This window comes from Tripterygium wilfordii, chromosome 9 (genome assembly GCF_013401445.1).
Source record: "Tripterygium wilfordii isolate XIE 37 chromosome 9, ASM1340144v1, whole genome shotgun sequence".
In the NCBI taxonomy this organism is placed as follows: domain Eukaryota; kingdom Viridiplantae; phylum Streptophyta; class Magnoliopsida; order Celastrales; family Celastraceae; genus Tripterygium; species Tripterygium wilfordii.
The window spans coordinates 12,868,540-12,887,035 of NC_052240.1; the positions used below are offsets into that span (position 1 = coordinate 12,868,540).

Genomic DNA, 18,496 nt, shown 5'->3' on the forward strand with positions numbered 1-18,496 from the left:
TTTGCGATGTGAAAAAATGATTTTGTGAGTTTAGAGGGACTCAAGACTTCTAATTCTCTAGTCATAATGTTCTGACGTTTTTGTGAGTTTATCCAACACAACTTTGTTGTCGCCTTGCTTTTAATATCATGTTAATATAGAATCATACATATACCTAGACAGTCCATGCATAAGAAATTTTTTATTATTTCTTTAATTGTGATTGCAGAAAAAGAGTGTTGAAAAAGGCTGATACATACCAGACATCCTTGTAAACAAAAGATGATGGGGTTATTGAATGCAAAAGAGTGGTTAAAGCATGACAGTATCAACTAGAAGAGTAACTGTTGATCGATCAAGAATGATATTCTCAAGGCTTTGGAGCAAGCAGCCCGGCCTTGAGAGCTTGAATGGTGGCAACATCAGTTTTGAATGACTTGGCCAAGATATTTTCATCAATGTTGGTGGTGAAGAGAGTGACAGGAAGAGAAGTAGTCCCTGCACTTGCGCTCCCAAAGGCAGAAATCGCCAAAGCAATTTTCTCTGGATCAGCATTATATTGGAAGTGAACAAGTCCCTTTGGAAATACAAACATGTCACCAGTTTGTAGTGTTTGAGTGTAGAGCTTGTTGGTTGTGTCAACAAATCCTACTTGAAGTGAACCTTGTGTGACGAAAAGTAACTCGGCGGCACGAGGATGGGTGTGTGGGGGGGTTTATGGCGCCTGTCGGGAATTGAAGAACAGCATAAGAAACACTTTGCCCATTAAGAGCCGGGAATTCAACCATGCTTACTTTCGTGACCGTAAAAGTTGCAGGTGGTTTTTGATTGACAAGGTTGCGAATACCAGTGTACGTGAAGAAATTCTCATCAATAGTCGCACTTAGGGGTGCCCCGAAATCAGAGGTAATATCTGCATCTCCGGCTTTGGTCACTTGTACAACAACAAATGAAGCTAAAAGTAGCAGGAAAAACTTGATGGTTGATGCCATAACAAACTAGTTGATATCTAGAATTAATGATCTTGGACTGTGAGATGGTACTGATAATGTGATATTGAGTAGCTATTTATAGTCTCATAGAAAAAGGGGTTTGTTCTTGTACACAAATTGTGCAGGCCTCTTGTTGTGTGTTACAACCAAAGAACGTGGAGATTACAATGTGGGTTCTGTTTGTTTGTCATTTGTCTTGTAAAGTTCTTGAGGAGGTTACAACTCATCCCTAGAAAACAAAGAGAAACAATTGAATGGGGAGTGAAACTTGTAGTAGTTCCAATTTGATGGGATGTCCCCGAAGAGATGACAGGTACAAGAAGAGTTGGTATGTCAGATGAATGACCAGGACAACAGAAAAAATCAAGGAATAGATTAAGAGATCTTTTGTGCAAAGAATAAATTAAACTTAAAAAAGAATACAAGGCAAGAGAAGGATTGGATAAATAAAAGAATAATGCTCAAGACCCTCAAAAAGTGACCCCCAAAAAACCGTCATTTGATGTGGAGTGTTGGATGTGAAGTGAACCCTACATGTATGTTTTTAATCCATGGTTATTTTAATGCCACATAGATTTAAGAGATTTTTGGAGATCAAATTTTGGGAGTCTCAAAATTATTTGATTGAAGAAAAAATGGCCCACAGAACAACCAATGAGAGCCCACAAAATAGCCAACTGGGCCGCAGCATGTCAATGGATGGTTCCATTCCCAAAAGTAGGTAAACTTTAATCACACCCCTGAATTTTACTAACTATATCTCGATTTATGTTGACTTTGCTTTGACCTTGTGTTTTTTTAGGCGTGAGCTCTTCACACCCCACCCCTTTCAACTTCTCTCTCACCTTCACCACTAGCAAGGTCAGATATTGGCAACTCGATCAGCGGTTGATGACAATTTGCAAGTCAAAGGAGGTGAGGTTTTCCTCTACATACTCGGGTGTCGGTTTCATTTTTCCTTTTAGATAACGAAAAAGTAACCTCTCTTTGGACTATTTACTTTTCTCGCAAAATCGCCATTTGATCCTTAATCGCAATTACTCTTTATTGAATCTAAACTACAAAAAAAGTCCCCACCATCGTGCTATCTATTTGATCTATCTAGCTCTTTGTCTCTCTTGATGGACGAGTCTTATAATAATTTCCCTACTAGCCATCTAATCGGTTTAGTGTCTGGCTACAGTTTCATGAAATGAACCTGGAATATAACAAACAAGAGGTGACAAAGCAGAGGTGTTGAATCATTTTAGGCCTTAGGGTCTGAGATTTTAGTTATTATAATGTGATTAGAAATATCAAAAAATTTCAAGGATACAATTAACAGATAATGTATTTGAAAAGATCAGGGTGCGACTAAAATGCACCTAAATCGAATCCCACATTGTAAGAAGGTTTTGGGCTTTGACCCTCCTTGATACTTGGTTGCTCACATTAATGTTTTGCATTCAAGCCCTCCCCATCTAATTTAAACCTTAGAGGGATAATTTTGCAACTAGACTGGTTATTGATGGTGAAATACTGAAATCTATAAATTTTATGTTGGCCACAAACAGACGTGTGGAATATCAACTACCGCTTAAGTGGCACACACTTCGATTTTGTTTGTCTTAAATTTCTGGAAACCTCGTCGACATCGAACGAAAGATCTACCCCCTCACCCTCAATTCCTGTCTTCGCTCTCGCACCTACTCACAAAAAGGTACTGACTTTTTCTTTCAATGTCTATCATTGGATAAACAAGCATAGACATTCTCTGTTACAAATTAGGGTTTTTATTGATTTGGGGAAAATCTTTTGGGGGTCTTAGCTTAGGGTTTTTTGGGAGCAAAACAAAAGTAAAAGAAAGATGCAGCAGCCTCCGCAGATGATCCCGGTGGTGCCTTCATTTCCTCCTTCAAACATCACTACCGAGCAGATTCAGAAGGTATAGTCTTTGTGCCTTTTCGCTATATCTCTGTTATATGTTCATGACATGAGGTTTTTGAGTTATTGTAATCTGCTTGATATGGTAGCTCGGTTCTGGAGGATTCCAACTTAGGAGACGAATTGAATAATGGAGATAATATATTAATTTCAAATAAGGAATATATGGTTTTAATTGATTGCAAATTTTGTTGGTTTTGTCATTATGCCCGGCTTAATCGATGCCTTAATTTGAATGTTATTGAGATGACTGTGTGAATCATTTAATTGTGAGATGGTGGTAAGATTGATGAGTCTTTATCAATGCTTGATGCAGTATCTGGATGAGAATAAGAAGTTGATTCTGGCAATATTGGACAATCAAAACCTTGGAAAACTTGCTGAGTGTGCCCAGTAAGTCTCTCTCTCCCTCTGTGTTTGTGTGTGTGTGTGTGTGTGTGTGTGTGTGCGCATACAGGCGCTTTTTTGGTTGTCTGTTTGCATAAACGTGCACTTTAGTCTCTGTTATGTTTAGATCATTAGCTCCAGATTTTGTTATTGAAATGGTACCACAAGTTTAACCGGTCATTGGTCATTATCACTCTGCCTAAGGGCAAGCTTTTGAATCCCCAATTCCCCATCCCTGTGGAACAATGGACAAAAAAGCTTTGGATTATGAGTTTTATTGTACGCTATAGCCAGCTAGCCGCTGCATCTGAAGACTCTGAACTGATAGACATATTAGTGTAATCCTTGTCGCGGATGAGTTGACTGAGGGTAAAGGCCTCTTGCTGGGAGACCATGGTTCAAGTCCTCTTGCTGGGAGACCATGGTTCAAGTTTCTTGCCGCAAGAATAAAGGCCCCGCAATTTTACTAATGCTTGAATGTGGGGCCACTTTGAGTGTCCCGGATTTATTTGTGCAAGGCGTGTGTTTCCATTGTCTAAAATAAAATTGAAAAACAATTTTTATGGTTTCCATGATTGAAGTTTAAGATGGTAATCGGAAACTTGTCATGATATATCTACCTTTATCATCAAGAAACTCGACAACTGTCTTGATTCGCATCATATGTATCTTAGTTGTCATTTTCATGATGGCCTGTTTTTCCAACAACCTTTGAAATATAGGTCAAATTAAAAAAAGGGGCTTTTGACATTAAATTTTATGAATATCAACCCAGTGAGTGGGATCAGGACAGGCTTTAATCGAATCGATGCCTCTAATAATTGATTAGATTGATGCATGGACCTACCGACCTACTGATCCATAGAAAAATACAATAAGGAGAGTATGTCTCAGAAGAATCCTTATGATTTTTCGAAATGTAATGACTAGAATAGCTCTTAGCAATAATGATCCACATACTTGTATATTCATCCTTGGGTCAAATTGGATATGTAATTAGTGAAATAATTGTTGGATACTCATATGGTGGATATGCAAGCATGATAGCTTAATATTTCTTATTTTCATGGGGCGTGGAACTTTTGCTTCCATTGTATCAGTTGATTTACATACCAGAACTAATTAACATTCAAGATTATGTGAGATTATATACAAAAGGTCATTCTTCACTCTCTCTTGAGCCCTATGTTTTTTTTATATATGGTTCTTATCTTTAGGAGTTCTTCCTCCACTAGGACATTGTTTTGGGGAAGCAAATTTATTCGAGTGTGGATGACAGGCAGGGATTCTTATGAGCGCAGTTTCTTTATGCTATTATTTAAATATAACGAAGTTATCAATGACTGCATGAAATCAAGAAATAACTCCTCACATGCAGAATTGTAGGATATTAGTTATTAATGATCGGACGGAACCAAAAAATGACTCCTCACATGGAAGATTCCTTATAAAATCAAACAATTCCCTCGAATCTAGTATATGATTGTTTGTGTGATAGCATCTACATTCAATTCCCTTTTTCACACTTTTTAGCTTCTAGAATATATTTCTTAGGCAATAGATTTGTTTCCCTCAAAAGAGGAAGTCTATAGTTTGATGATCGAGTCGATTCCATGAATGTAAGTTCATTTCATTCCAGACCAGACCGAAATAGGGTTATACATGTCTAAATATATACTATGTTTTCATACAAATGTGTATGTCTTTACATTCCGTTTAGGATTAGGGGTAGGTGTAATCAATCTTGCTTTTAAAAAAAAAAATTTCCCATATTTAAATCTCGCTTTTTGTGACTGTATTTTATTCATTTTCTTTGGACTTCTATTGAATTGAGAAATAGGTTTGATTTTCCATATTATTGATAGAATAGGTAGAAGCCATCCTCTTGATAATTCAAATGAAGCAATTGGATATCCAACTCTTGCTTTTATATGACATAACCGATCTATAGAAATACCTTTGTCGTATATTCTATACATTGCACTAGATAGATGTTATATTCTAGGAATATGATCCACTATCGAGATGTGTTAGTGGTGAAATGCTAGATGCATGAGACTCAATCATGTGCTAAAGAGCGTGGGGGTTCAATAGCCTATAGCCATTGAATGAACTATTCAATGTGAGATCTCAGACCCCAATAGCCAAAAGCGTCACCAATTTACACTGTGACCGGGTAGCTCTGAGCACCTGGAATCTCGTGTGAATGCTCCCTCACAAAGATAGTCTAGATCTACTTTTACGATTTAGAGAATGGATGGTGATTTTAAAAAACTAGATGAGCATGAGAATTTTGAAAATTCGGTACCCAATAAATGGCGTGTACGGTGTGCAGATTCTTAAGCCATGGTTTCTTTATATGTTTCCTCCCTCCCATCTTATTATATGAGTGTTGTGCTCATTCCCAATCATGTTCATTTGTAAACTATATGTATACTTGATTTATCCAACACTTGTGGTTTTTCTTTAACAATTTTGTATTTAGGTATCAAGCTCAACTTCAGAAAAACTTGATGTATCTAGCCGCGATTGCTGATGCTCAACCACCAGCCCAAACATTGCCCGCTCAGGTGTGTAGTTGACCTTACTGGATATAATACATTCTTAAATGTTATGCTCACCTGTTATTTAATTATTGCAGATGTCACCACATCCGGCAATGCAACAGGGAGGATTTTACATGCAACATCCTCAGGCATTGGCAATGGCTCAGCAGCAAGGTGTCTTTCCCCAAAAGATGCCATTACAATTCAATAATCCACATCAAATACAGGATCCGCAACAGCTACATCAGCAGCAGCAGCAAGCCTTCCAGATGCAAATGGGGATGAGACCTGTAGGGCCCAACAATGGCATGCATCCCATGCATTCTGAGGCCACACTTGGAGGTGGTAGCGGCGCTGGCCCCACTTCAACTTCAGGACCGAATGATGTGCGTGGTGGAAGCACCAACACCGGGACAACTGGCACCGATGGTCATGGGAACTCCGCTGCTGGGCATGGTGGTGATGGGGAATCCTCCCACTTGAAGGGGTCCGAGTAAGGAAAATGATGCGGCCACGTGAAATCCACCTGAATTTTGTGGCTGTTTATAAACAGGCCTCTTACCACCAAAGGATTAGTGTTGCTACTATCTTGTGATACTTTTGAGTCAAGGATTGGTAGGTCTGCCGTGTCCTTTTAGCTTTCCACAGATTAGTTAGGTTTCATAGCTCTTGGCCAGCCAATGCACGGAACTGATGGGAAAAGGTTTAGTTGTAGTATTATAGAATGGGACAAGAGTTAGCTATTGGTCTTGTAAAACTTGCAAATGCATGCAGAGTCTGTCTGAATTTTGTCTTGTCAGATCTTTTAGATAATCTCTAGTTTTTATTTAGTTATCGATCAGTGGGTTCCAATTTTCATTGGTAATAAACTAATAATAAGACCTGACATGCAAATGACTTGCAATTTAGACCCAGAGAACTGGCCCATCTTGTAGACAATGGGCCCAGAAGACGGCCCAAATCAGAGTCCTTGAAGGGCCTAACCATGACCAATGGTCCAGAACTATTGCAGCCATGACAAGTGAGAGACACTCTGTATTTCAGTATTTGAAACTTGATGGTGATTGGGCGATCAGGATAACCTTATCCACCAATCCCAAATGGAGAAGCTGCCACATAGGACATAGATGAAGCCACTGGATATCTCCAATTTCCACCTCTCATTAAACCGTTGTGCCTCTCAAAAACAACCCCCTACCACACCATCTTCTCAATTTAACTGCGAAATTCACAGACAGAGAGAGGACTGTTGATTGTTAGAGACAGAACAATGGGTTCAACTTCAGCAGTTTCAATGGCCATGCCACTAACTCAGGCAAGTCAAAAGAGGGTGGTGCCAAGCTCTGATGCCTTGTTCAAGCCACTGCCATTGAGGCCTTCAAGAGTCATGGCAGGAGCATCAAAATCCAGTGGAAGAATTCAAGTCAAGGCTTCCTTGAAGGAGAAAGCTGTTACTGGACTCACCGCAGCTGCTTTGACTGCTTCCATGATTATACCTGATGTGGCACAAGCTGCTGATTCTGGGGTTTCTCCATCTCTCAAGAACTTCTTACTCAGCATTGTAGCTGGTGGTGTGGTGCTTGTCGCCATTGTTGGTGCTGTGGTTGGTGTGGCAAACTTTGACCCTGTCAAGCGAAGCTGAGAGTACAAGTCTTTTCCACTTCTGCTATGTATCTCTTTTATGTTTCAGTGATTGTCTTTGTATTGTGTTTCTCTGCATATTCCCTTGTAATTCGACCTGTGAACTTTGAAATCTCTATTTTCAATTGGGCACATAAAGATGTACACAGCACCACTTTTTCCAGTAACAAGAAATTATCTATAGGGAATTCTATTCCAGATCATCAACATTCCATGATATATAAGAAGCTATCCGAATGAAGATTTTCAAATTCTCCAAAATGCCAGGAGCTCAGGGGATTAATCTGTTTCTTGACTCGTAGTATCCTTTCAAACAAACAAAAATGTAGAGCCTGAAAGAAAAGTAGGTTTACAGAAACAAGAAAAACATGGTTCAGTTGACTGCCCATCAATGATCGCTAAGCGCAACAAATGTACAGAATATTCATGGGGCATCAAGAACACAACATCCACCAAAAGTATTACAAAAAGCGAATGCAATGTTCAGATAAAGACGAATATAATCCATCAGCTAGTAAATGAAACTGATATTAATAAGTTCAGGAAAAAAAAAAAGTGGAATTACAGGAAAGAACACCTTGCTTTCAAAGGTGTCTACAAATGCATGTATGCTAAGAATAACCAAAGCATTGATGGGAAAAAAATTTCTCAGCAGCTTCACTAAAATGAAAATCAGTTCTGCTAAACAATACCCACTTGTCTAAAATTTCAATACCATCACTAATGCAATTTCGAAATCACATCAAGCAGGTATCTGCTCTCTGAAGTATTAATCCACCTTGCCTGCCTTAACAACAGTTATTGAGCCCTCTGTTCATCACCAAACAATTCCTCCTTGATTTTTAGCCTGAAAAGATACTGATGAAAGGGAATTCTTGATTGTCGAGAAGCAATCAAAGAATGTCGAGAAGTAAACGCCCGAACCCAGCCTCAATTTCTGCACTCTCATAGCCTTTTTGACCAACCGTTTGCGCAACACATGCTTAAAATACCTATAGGTCAATGGGGTTTGGTGGACAAGCGTATCTGGTCTCACTCCGAAGATGGCCAGTTTTCAGTGAAGTTAGCACATCATAGAAACAAAAGCGCAATCAATGACACACAAAGACTGGACCAAGCTTTGGAAAATAATGTTCAAGACAGATTGAAGCTCAAATCACGGAAAGCCATAAATAATAAATCTGATTTAGCCAAAAGATAACAATTGCAGAAGAAGAGTCTACCTATGTCACACAGAAGCAGAAATTCTGGAGGGAATCACCGTTGCCTCTACACTTCCAAGCCATGGCCAATCAACCCTTTGAGCAGTGGAGGAAACTGATTGTTGAAACACAGAAGCACCTGCCAGGCTGCCGCTGTCAGAACTCAGAACGAGAGAGCCATCATTTTCCAATTCTACGCACTCAATTTCCTGAACCATATTTGGATGGCTATGAACCGGACAATCGACAAAAGGAACTCAGGTGAACCTGGAACAACTGAAACGGCTGAACACTTGAACCGAGAGCAGAGTACCCATGGAACAATGGAATCCCCCACCATATGCATTAGTAACTGTCATCTTCGCCAGAACAGAGCCCTCGGAGACTCGGCGACAACCGTTGCTGAAATCAAACGCCTTCACTACATCCAAAATCGGGAAATTGAATTTGAACCGACTTATTAGTGGGCCTAAGATCTGACTGGGTTTGCGAATTGGACAGTAAACAAAGCCCATATATTTGCAAACGGGCTCATAAGACAAAAAATTGGGCCATAAAGTTCCATTCGACCGGCCTTTTTCCCACTGATCTTGGTGACATGATATCAAAGAGTATAGTATCACCAAAAAAGCTCAGACATAACCACCAAAAGAATTTTCTTTTAATTATTACAGAGGAAGGAGAACGAAAGGCTCAAACCCAATACGACCTCTATGACATTCCACATAGATGAGTATTATATGAGTTACTCATGATTCTCACTAAATGAATCGTCATTCATTCCTACAAAAAGCTACAGACTGAGTCTTAGCAACCACTAAACCAACAATATTTATTAAATAACTACCTTCTAATCACTGACTAAGAAACTATCTTAGTCATAAACCAGCATGGAGAAAGTAAACCACTAAATTCATAAACCAGCAAAAATTGTATAATCCAACATACCATGACAAAGAAAGAATATTTAGCAACATTTTAAAGAAACCAACATGAGTTTTAGCTAGTCTGAGGGCTGAAAAGGAGAAGAAAAAAAATGCACTCAGAGGTCTAGACTACAAAGAGCATGGACTGCAAACAGAGTAACAGTGTTGGAATTAGGCCACGACTGGGACTTCAATCTCAGTTGCAACGACAGGAGGCCTCACGTATTCCTCTTCCTCCTTGGGAGTATGAATTGTGACAAGATCAGGTAGAGGAGTTGTTGGCCCTTGCTTGCCCTTTGGATCCCAATCAAGCATGATCTTTACCTTGATACCAAGAACTCCCTGCACGAAAATCACAAGCTCGTCAGAATAAAGGGAGAATGAAAGTGCCCTGGATAAAATTTAAACCAATTAAAAATAATATCAATAATAATAATAGAGAAGACCTGTCTCAACAGCACATGTCTCACAGCAGAGTCGATGTATTCATTAACTGGGTGGCCAGATGATATCATGTACCCATCCTTGAACTTCATAGACTTGGCACGCTGAGCCCTTAGCTTTCCACTAACAATAACCTGTTCATCATCCACAAAAATTTAACCCAAAAAAAACACAATTTCCTGAACTTTTTACCCAACAATAGTGGGGAAACCCACAATAAGACCTGTAACACAAAAATGAGTTGGATGAACAAACCTCACATCCCTTAGCACCAGATTCCATTATAAACCTCAGAACACCATAGCAGGCCCTAAATAAAATACAACAAAAAAGTTTAATTTCAAGTGCAGATTTATATACAATAAATCCCAAAACCACAACAAACTATATGCAATGACGGAACTGGATTCCTTGTCAAACACTAAAACCAGATTCTCTTACATATTTAGTTCAGACACACACAGCACAAACACAAGCACGAATTGGGGTAAAGAGACCTATGTAGTTGAACCAAAATGCAAATCGAAGAAAATCTAACAAACAGCCATCGAGTTCAAGTTAAAGATCAAAGTTATTCTACATCAATCAAATTTAGAGACAACCTGCTATCGAAAACAATGTCAATGAGACATGAAATAGCACCACATGATCCCAAAATATATAATCAAAACAAAACATTGATCCAATGTTAAACCTCAAAGGAAAATTTAAAGCATGAAATATTGCTCTTTCATTGCAACCCAAAACTAGAAAGGTACAGTGATGACTCATTTGCCAAGAAAAATATATAGACCATTTGCTATAAACATGTTTGAAGAAGCAGGTCATGGTGAAAAGCAAGTTTACAAAAATTCAAAGAGACGTACAAATCCAATGACAGACAAGTAAACTCAAATGAACACAAGTCCTAACTCCTAAGCCACTTTGAAACTTAGAACTCTTGAGATGTGTACTCGCCAAGGTTACTGCATGAAAACATTAGGCATTTCACGAGGATAATGGCATGGAGGATCAGATTGAATCTCGTCATCTTCCGACACAGAGATGGTGAGGAAACACCACTCTGCTTTATAGATGACACAAACATGTAAAACTCTATAAGGCTGAATACATCATTTGCTCATTTCAACAGCAACCCCAAATATGCACATGATAAAGAGGTTTCTTTAAATAGGTATAAAGCAACAGGATTGTCTCACTCATTTGATGTCAGAAATATAAATAAACCGATTTTGCAACAAACAGGATAGGAAAAAAGTATGCTCAGACGGGCTCAGAGATTAAATTACAGGTTGAGATCCTAAAATGTAAAAAAAATAGTCCAATTTGAAACATGAAACTCTGAAGATGTATCCCCACCAAGGCTACTGCATGAAAATCATATGCATTTCAGGAGTACGATGGTATAGAGATGGTATGGCTCTCGTTATCTTCCGACACAAAAATGGCAGAGCAGCACCACTCTGTTATGTAGATAACATGAAAGAATCAAAGTTGGAATGAACTTAGACACGTGAAAAGCCTAAAACAACTTAAACAAGCATGAATTTAAGGCGTATCAATACACTACAAAATCCCAGTTCACAATTCAATGTGTGAGCTTATATGCAACAAATATTCCAACATGATCTTCACCAATCTCCTCATCTCCTAGTGGGTGAATTAAACAAAACCATAAATGAATATAACAACGGCAGAGGAATCGTTACAAAAAAATACTATAGATTCGAGAAATACCTGCGAACAGCAAGACCACCGAGAAGCTTGTAGCGAAGAGACTCAGCCTGAGCAATAGCGCAGAGCCCTCTGTTGTTAACCTTCTCGGCATAAAGTTCAACGCTGTTCTCTGGGAACTTGAACCTCTTCTGCACCACGGAGGTCAGCTCCCTGATTCTCCTCCCCTTCTCTCCTGATGTTTTCAAAAAAAACAAAGAGAAGGAAATCCATTAAAAAAATACAAATCAGAATCACTACAACGAAACGATAATGAAATAAATGTAAGCAAAAGCGTTACCGAGGACGTTTTGTGTACGGGTTGCTCTGATGATGATCTCAGTGCGCATCGGAGTAACCCTGACCTCAACTCCGGAGTAGCCATCCTCGGCAAGCTCCCGAGTCAGGACCTCATTCAGCTCGGCGAAGAAGACGCCATCAGCGACGAACTGCAGCAGAAACAAAATTAAACACGACGTTAAAAAATCGAACTACAGGGTTTAAGAGAACTGAATCAAAAACTGTTTGTCCACGGAGAAAAATTCAGATCCCTCGATAAATAAACAGAGGCGGCGATGGAGAGACTGACCTTTCGCTTCTTGCTAATTTGAGTTGCCATCGTGTGTGACTGCGCTAGAGAGATAACTCGCAGATGCCGATGACAAGCGGAGGTGGCTCTAAGTCTGAAAACCCTAGCGCTATTATATCTGAGTAAATACCAATCGAACGGCTGAAACTGACTTTAGTATTTGGTTATCAATGGATGTGAGTTTTAGACTCGTAAACGGGCGGGTAACAATAAATGGGCTATCATAAATGGGATTGGGATTGGCCTTGGAGAGTGTTAGACCCAATAAAAGAAGGTCCAGGGAAACAAGCCCAAATGGCAACTATATCAATGGCCTTTGTATCCTATAGACAATTAGACACCCACAACTCCACAGGATTCGAGTACAATATGGGCTCCAACAAAAGTCTAAGCCTAACACTAAATGGGCTTTCTATTTTGGTTGGTAGCAACCCAAAGTGCGGCCCATAACAAACCCGAAATGATATAATCTTGGTAAATAAATAAGGAACTCTTGATCTAGTGGTAGCCCACTCTTTAGGACTTGAACTAAGACGATATTCAAGTCCCTCTCACGTTTATAATAATAATAATAAAATAAATACCTTGTTTATTTAAAAAAAATTGATTTTGATTGGTGATTCTAGCATAATAACGTTGAACATTATTATTAATCTTGTAGGATTTAGATAAACAATTTTCTCAGCCAAATAATATATAATAATATATCTCTTTGTCTATTATTTCATACACCAACCACAAAACTAATATAATATTATATGAACCTATCATATCTTTTGTTGATGCATGCGTATTTTAATATCCAGGTATTGTCCGTTTCGAGGTATGATTTTTTGCCCTCTCCTCACGGTTTTATCTTAAATTTTTTTAAAAAAAAATTTTCCCACATCTTCCACGTCTAAAACTCATAACTTCTTTAGTCCTTCACTTATAAAACTCATAACCTCTTTAGTTATATGGAGAGTGAGTACACATCTTACCACTCAACCACAAAACTAAGATAATATTATATGAACCTATCGTATCTTACTATTTTTAATCTATATTAGTCGCCATCTAATTCATTGTAGCATTTATCAAACTATACTAAATATATATATTGAAAGTGTAACACTAGACACCAACTTTTTAATCAAGTTGTGTTTAGATAAAGTTTCCCAGGCATTTCCCATAAAAAGTTCCAATATTAGCACTTAGTGGGGCCTATAATTCTTGTCTCTTGACCTTTCAGTCTTTCACAAGGGTTGCATTTGCTAATTTTTTTTTCCCAATAAAATCAGTGCAAATTGTAAAAACCACCAATGTCAAAAGCAACCTTAACTATAATTCTCCATATGACAAAATCTTGAAGCAACAAGCACCGTTATTTGGAAGTTGAAAATACTCAAGGGTCCCTTTTATTTTCGTTTTCTATTTTCATTTTCCACGATATATAAAACATTGAACATCTTCTTCTTCTTTTTAATATTTTCGAGTGATTTTAACTAATTTTTTGTTTATTGTATTTTCTAAAATGGAAAACCAAACTCGGTCAAGGGTTCAAATTCTATGAGTTGTAGTTTCTAAGTAATTTCTAGCAAGTCTTGATGAGGTTGAACTTTGTGAACCGAATGTTCATGTATAAACCTAATCCAAAAGGGTTACTATTACATTTTGTAATGCAAATAGTGCAATTTAATAATTTATTAGATTTGCAATAGCTTTTTTTTTTTGTGAATTAGTTTTAATTATCAACATTATCATTGTAATTATTATAGTTGTTATTAAGCAATAATTGGTCATGTCAAGCATGAGCGTGCATTATTCTAATTGGATTAATCCAAAAAGGATCCAACTAATGATGTAGATACCCATACCAATCTTCTTCTTATGCTTTTCTTTAATTATATTGGTTAAAACGCCAAAACTAGACTTGGGAAGCCACCTTTACAACCTAATTAATTGCTGGAAATGCAAGAAACAAAAGGAAAGGAAAAGTAGATTCCCATTTCACATGTTATGTCTTAATAAAATCATGTTTAATTTTGTCTTGGCTAGGAATTAGGGACCAAACTGATCTGCTGTTCCAGCTTATAATGATTACCTTAATCCAGACGTACCACAATTAATTAGACTAATCACACGGGCCGGCATATATGTTTTGTAAAATACAGATCATATTTATACATATGTTTCATCTTCATCGATGCCCGGCAAGGGTCGGGTCTAGTTGACAAATCAGTTGAGATGTCATTGAATCAGGAATGAAAATGTCTCATATCGTTTGAAAATACCAAATGATGTAGTTTATATGACGCCCCAATATCTCAACTCTTTGAGACGTTTTTTTAAGGATAGTCATGTGGGCATTGGCCTAAAGCGTGGACAATACTTCAAGTGGATTGAGCGTAACCCTCTTTCACCTCCTTCTATTACCAATATAGTTCACTTATTAGGCCTCACATAATCGAGCTCACAATTGCAAGGGAATGGGGAATGTCAGAACATTAAAATGTCCTATATCGCTCGAAAAGTATCAAGTGATGTGGTTAAAAAAATCAAGAAAACAGTTGTAGTAGCTGCAACACTAATAAGTAATACCTCAACATTTGAGGTGCTTTTTGAAAAACAATGTCACGCGAGTCTTAAACCCAAAATGTAGACAATACCTCAAATAGATTGGGCCCAAATCTCTCTCACCTCCTTCTTCTCCTTAATATTATTGCCTACACTTTTTTGCTCAACAATGAATCTTTCACTTAACAACAGACATATAATAAGAAAGCACATAAGCAAAGTATATGCACACATTAGTAATTTAGTACATTACCCAATAGTGGTAAGTTGCATTAGCCAAATCCAGGACAACAGTGTGTATGTGTAAGATGCATAATGACCTAAATTCCAATGTCAACAGACACAAAGAGACTGGAATGCAAAAGGATCCCAAATAGTGGGATGGAGTAAGCAACACCCTCACCACCAATATATAAAAAATCTAAAATCAGGAACAGTCCATATCCAAGAATCAATTATGTGGGCCATTATACTAAGATCAGAAAAAAAAAACTGGGCTTCCATACACACTTGGGTTGGGTCCACCAACAAAGACATCTGCTGCTCTCAATGAGTTTGCCAGGGAATCATCCAGTTGCAGAAAGTCATAAAGGTCATTTATTGCATAAGAACTAAGAAGAATGATAAAGAAACCTAAATATAAAAGCAAGAAGAAAAAAAATAAAGTAAAAAAGAGGTATAATAGAGAGAGAGAGGGATAAGCATAGAGAAGTTTGAGTTCCATCCCCAAAAAAAGAGAACTCTCTGGGACCCCTTGTCATGTTGTTGGGTGTCACTGTTTATATGCATCTGTCTGTCCCTCTTGAAACTACCTGTACAAAATACTTTACTTTATTTCCCTGCCAATAGTATTACCCAAGAGATTGTTATTGGCTATTTATTTATATGTATAAAGGTTAAAATAATAGTCAAAAATCCTGTCATCTCTTATCTGAGATTCTGTTCTTGTGGTGGTCTGTGATTGGGAGCCAAAAAGGTTATCTAAAGCAGCTTTCCTTGCCATGCTTTCTCAGGGCATCTGCAGAGAGAGTATGCATATATGTTTACAGAATACAATGATACACCACACTACTCCCCATATACACAAACAAAAGCAGCTAGCATCATTGATCATCAATCAATGGAGCTTTTTAGTTCATATTCAGTAGTATAGGACAAGAACAATTTACCGGCAACATTTAACCACAGTTTTCAACCCTCAAGTCCCAGACCAAGATTGCTGTTGCTCTTAGGTTGAAAGGGAATAAAGGGATAATCATGAAGATTTCAATCAAAAGTTGATGATGAAATCCATTCATAGAAAGGAGATGGACAGATAAAAATATGTAAAAGACTAATAGCAGATATCATCAGCCTTTTGGACAAACAGAAAAAGTTAAGAGATGCTGGAAAACTTTTGTTTATAATGGAATCAAAAAGGGTACTAAATTTGGCCAACACAAAAAGATAATCTGGGTGAAATCTCTGTACTACACAGGCCAAGAAGTTAAAAGAGAATTAAAAGCTGAAAGAGGATAAAATTGAACTTTTATTATCCATTAGTCATTATGAAGAACAGGAGCAGAAAGGAATGAACAGATGAGACAGACATGCTTGGTTTCAATTAGATCCACAGTTGTACAGGCATACAATGAGATTGCAAATTTTGGGGATTATTTCGCTAAGAAATGGTAGGGAGTAAGCAAACTACAGAAAGTACTCACAAGATACAAAAAAAGGTCTCAGAATCTAATAATGTTCAACTCTACCTCAACACATCTGTAAAACCTTTACTTTCCACCATGATAAAGAATCAAGAACCAGAAAGTCTCTCTATGCAGGCCTATTTCTCTTGTGGCCTCCTTTTCCATCAGATCTCAAAGCACCACTAGAATCACCCTCAGAAGAACCATCCATGGACTTGGTGAAGGAGCTGGATAGGTCAGAATACAGGTCAACCACTCTCCTGATGTTATTATTGAGCTCCCTGATCAGACCCACATTTCTGCTGAGGTTGTCAGGGATCTTGGATTCATGGTTCTGGTTTATTTCATTGATGAGCAGCCTATTCTGATCCAAAATGTTTTGGACTTGAACAAAATTCTTTTGGAATGTCTGAAGGACCTTGCCATCAATCTGGGTACCCATACCATTGGCAAGCCCTGAGAATGAGTCACCCTCCATATAATCTTTCTTTGTTGAGTCAGAAAAAGTCTATCAAATCAGAACCAGACCTGCATCAAGAATCAAGAAAGAAGAATAAAACAAAAGATGAGACACTGGCAGTATAATTTTTATATGGAGAGACCCATAATCATATCTTCCTATCTGCACATGCTTACACAATCCAATACCCCAGACAAAATTTTGAAATTCCCTGAGGCATTTTGTGCCAAATGAGACAAGTTCTGAGTAGAAATCATGACTTCATGGGTTCTAACCTTTTCTTTACAGTGGGATCTGAAATATGATAACAAACATCAATTATACAGTTATTATTAATGTAATAATTTTTTTATCATAATTTTTTTATGATGAGATGTGAAAAAGCAGATCCCATTTTCCATAAAAGGACACCTTTTTTTTAATTTACTCAGAAAAATACCCACCTAAAACTCAGTTTCAAGGAAGAATCCCAAAGACCCCAAAAAACCAGTCAATGATGCAGAGAAGATGAGGCAACAAGCTTCCTGCTACTGCAGAGACAGCATTATTATCACTAACCTTTTACAAGCAAAACAAAAACACACATTCTCATATAAAATCCAAAATGCCAATAATAATTTTGAATCTGCTAAAGCAAAACCCAATATGCAAATGCCAAAATCAAAAAAGAAAATGAGTTTTACTTGAAATTCAAGAATATCCGAAAACAATCACCAAAAAGGGAATTCAAACGTTCAAAAGCATGAAACTCTGTAGTGGCAGAAGCATAAATTCTTATAGTTGGAAAAAAATAAGAAGTTCGCTAAGACTTCTTCTTTTTTTTTTTGATGGGATTAAAGTTTAAAAAAGAAGAAGATTACAAGAACGGTTGAAAATCCTGTAAAAAAAGAAGAAGAGAAAGATCAACGGTTTGAGTTGAAGAAAATTAACTCATTAAACTCCGACTTAAACCCAAAACAGAGATTAAATAATAATTAATTTAACTGTATTGTCTATATATATACAAGCACATCCATCATACCTTCAAAATCTGGAACATTAGATCCTGCGAGAGAAGACAAAGATTTAAGAGAGGAAGCCGAGGAAACAGATCGGCGATTGCGAATCGAATCTCCGGAGGGAGCTCTGCGCAGAATTACGATAATTTTAGAGAGAAACAGAGAAAGATGGAGAGAGAAAAAAAGAAAGAGAGAAAGAATATGTAGATTTGACAGTCACGCTCGGTCCCCTCTGTGTGTCCAAACAAAAGCTTTGTTTTCTTCTCTCACTATATATATATATATAATATTTATATATATATCCATTAAAGATGTAAAATGCGGATTTAAAATGCCTACATATTTTTTCACCGTTTCTGGAATATGTAGAACCTAAAATAATACCTCATTTGTCATTTTATTTATCACACTCTCAAATAGTTGTGACTATGGGTGGTAAAAAATAGATTCCGAGT

The 18,496-nt window shown here is 37.6% G+C and overlaps 4 protein-coding genes and 1 pseudogene across 10 annotated transcripts; 2 read left to right on the forward strand and 3 right to left on the reverse strand.

Annotated features, from left to right (window-relative positions):
- Positions 1 to 211: 211 nt before the first annotated feature.
- LOC120004871 lies at positions 212 to 1,305 on the reverse strand (annotated as a pseudogene).
- A 1,209-nt stretch (positions 1,306 to 2,514) lies between these two features.
- On the forward strand, positions 2,515 to 6,679 carry LOC120005448 (GRF1-interacting factor 3-like). Its single transcript, XM_038855074.1, has 5 exons — positions 2,515 to 2,670; positions 2,779 to 2,895; positions 3,211 to 3,287; positions 5,767 to 5,851; positions 5,923 to 6,679. The coding sequence occupies exons 2-5, from the start codon at positions 2,818 to 2,820 to the stop codon at positions 6,322 to 6,324; spliced, it is 642 nt and encodes a 213-aa protein (XP_038711002.1). The 5' UTR covers positions 2,515 to 2,670; positions 2,779 to 2,817; the 3' UTR covers positions 6,325 to 6,679.
- Positions 6,680 to 6,979: 300 nt separating this feature from the next.
- On the forward strand, positions 6,980 to 7,671 carry LOC120005449. Its single transcript, XM_038855075.1, has one exon. The coding sequence runs from the start codon at positions 7,098 to 7,100 to the stop codon at positions 7,467 to 7,469; it is 372 nt and encodes a 123-aa protein (XP_038711003.1). The 5' UTR covers positions 6,980 to 7,097; the 3' UTR covers positions 7,470 to 7,671.
- A 1,890-nt stretch (positions 7,672 to 9,561) lies between these two features.
- LOC120005447 (40S ribosomal protein S3-3) lies at positions 9,562 to 12,495 on the reverse strand. Its single transcript, XM_038855073.1, has 6 exons — positions 12,343 to 12,495; positions 12,055 to 12,202; positions 11,778 to 11,949; positions 10,296 to 10,350; positions 10,043 to 10,174; positions 9,562 to 9,938 (listed from the first exon to the last, which is right to left on the reverse strand). The coding sequence occupies exons 1-6, from the start codon at positions 12,370 to 12,372 to the stop codon at positions 9,768 to 9,770; spliced, it is 708 nt and encodes a 235-aa protein (XP_038711001.1). The 5' UTR covers positions 12,373 to 12,495; the 3' UTR covers positions 9,562 to 9,767.
- A 3,909-nt stretch (positions 12,496 to 16,404) lies between these two features.
- Positions 16,405 to 18,290, reverse strand: LOC120004969 (protein ELF4-LIKE 3-like). 7 transcript variants are annotated; one of them, XM_038854365.1, is made up of 4 exons: positions 18,065 to 18,290; positions 17,487 to 17,567; positions 17,319 to 17,337; positions 16,405 to 17,111 (listed from the first exon to the last, which is right to left on the reverse strand). In XM_038854365.1, the coding sequence occupies exon 4, from the start codon at positions 17,059 to 17,061 to the stop codon at positions 16,711 to 16,713; it is 351 nt and encodes a 116-aa protein (XP_038710293.1). In that variant the 5' UTR covers positions 17,062 to 17,111; positions 17,319 to 17,337; positions 17,487 to 17,567; positions 18,065 to 18,290; the 3' UTR covers positions 16,405 to 16,710. The 7 variants fall into 7 exon arrangements, with proteins under 7 accessions (XP_038710293.1, XP_038710290.1, XP_038710288.1 ...); XM_038854362.1 differs by having other exon boundaries at positions 17,487 to 17,573; XM_038854360.1 differs by having other exon boundaries at positions 17,220 to 17,337; positions 17,487 to 17,573.
- Positions 18,291 to 18,496: the final 206 nt, after the last annotated feature.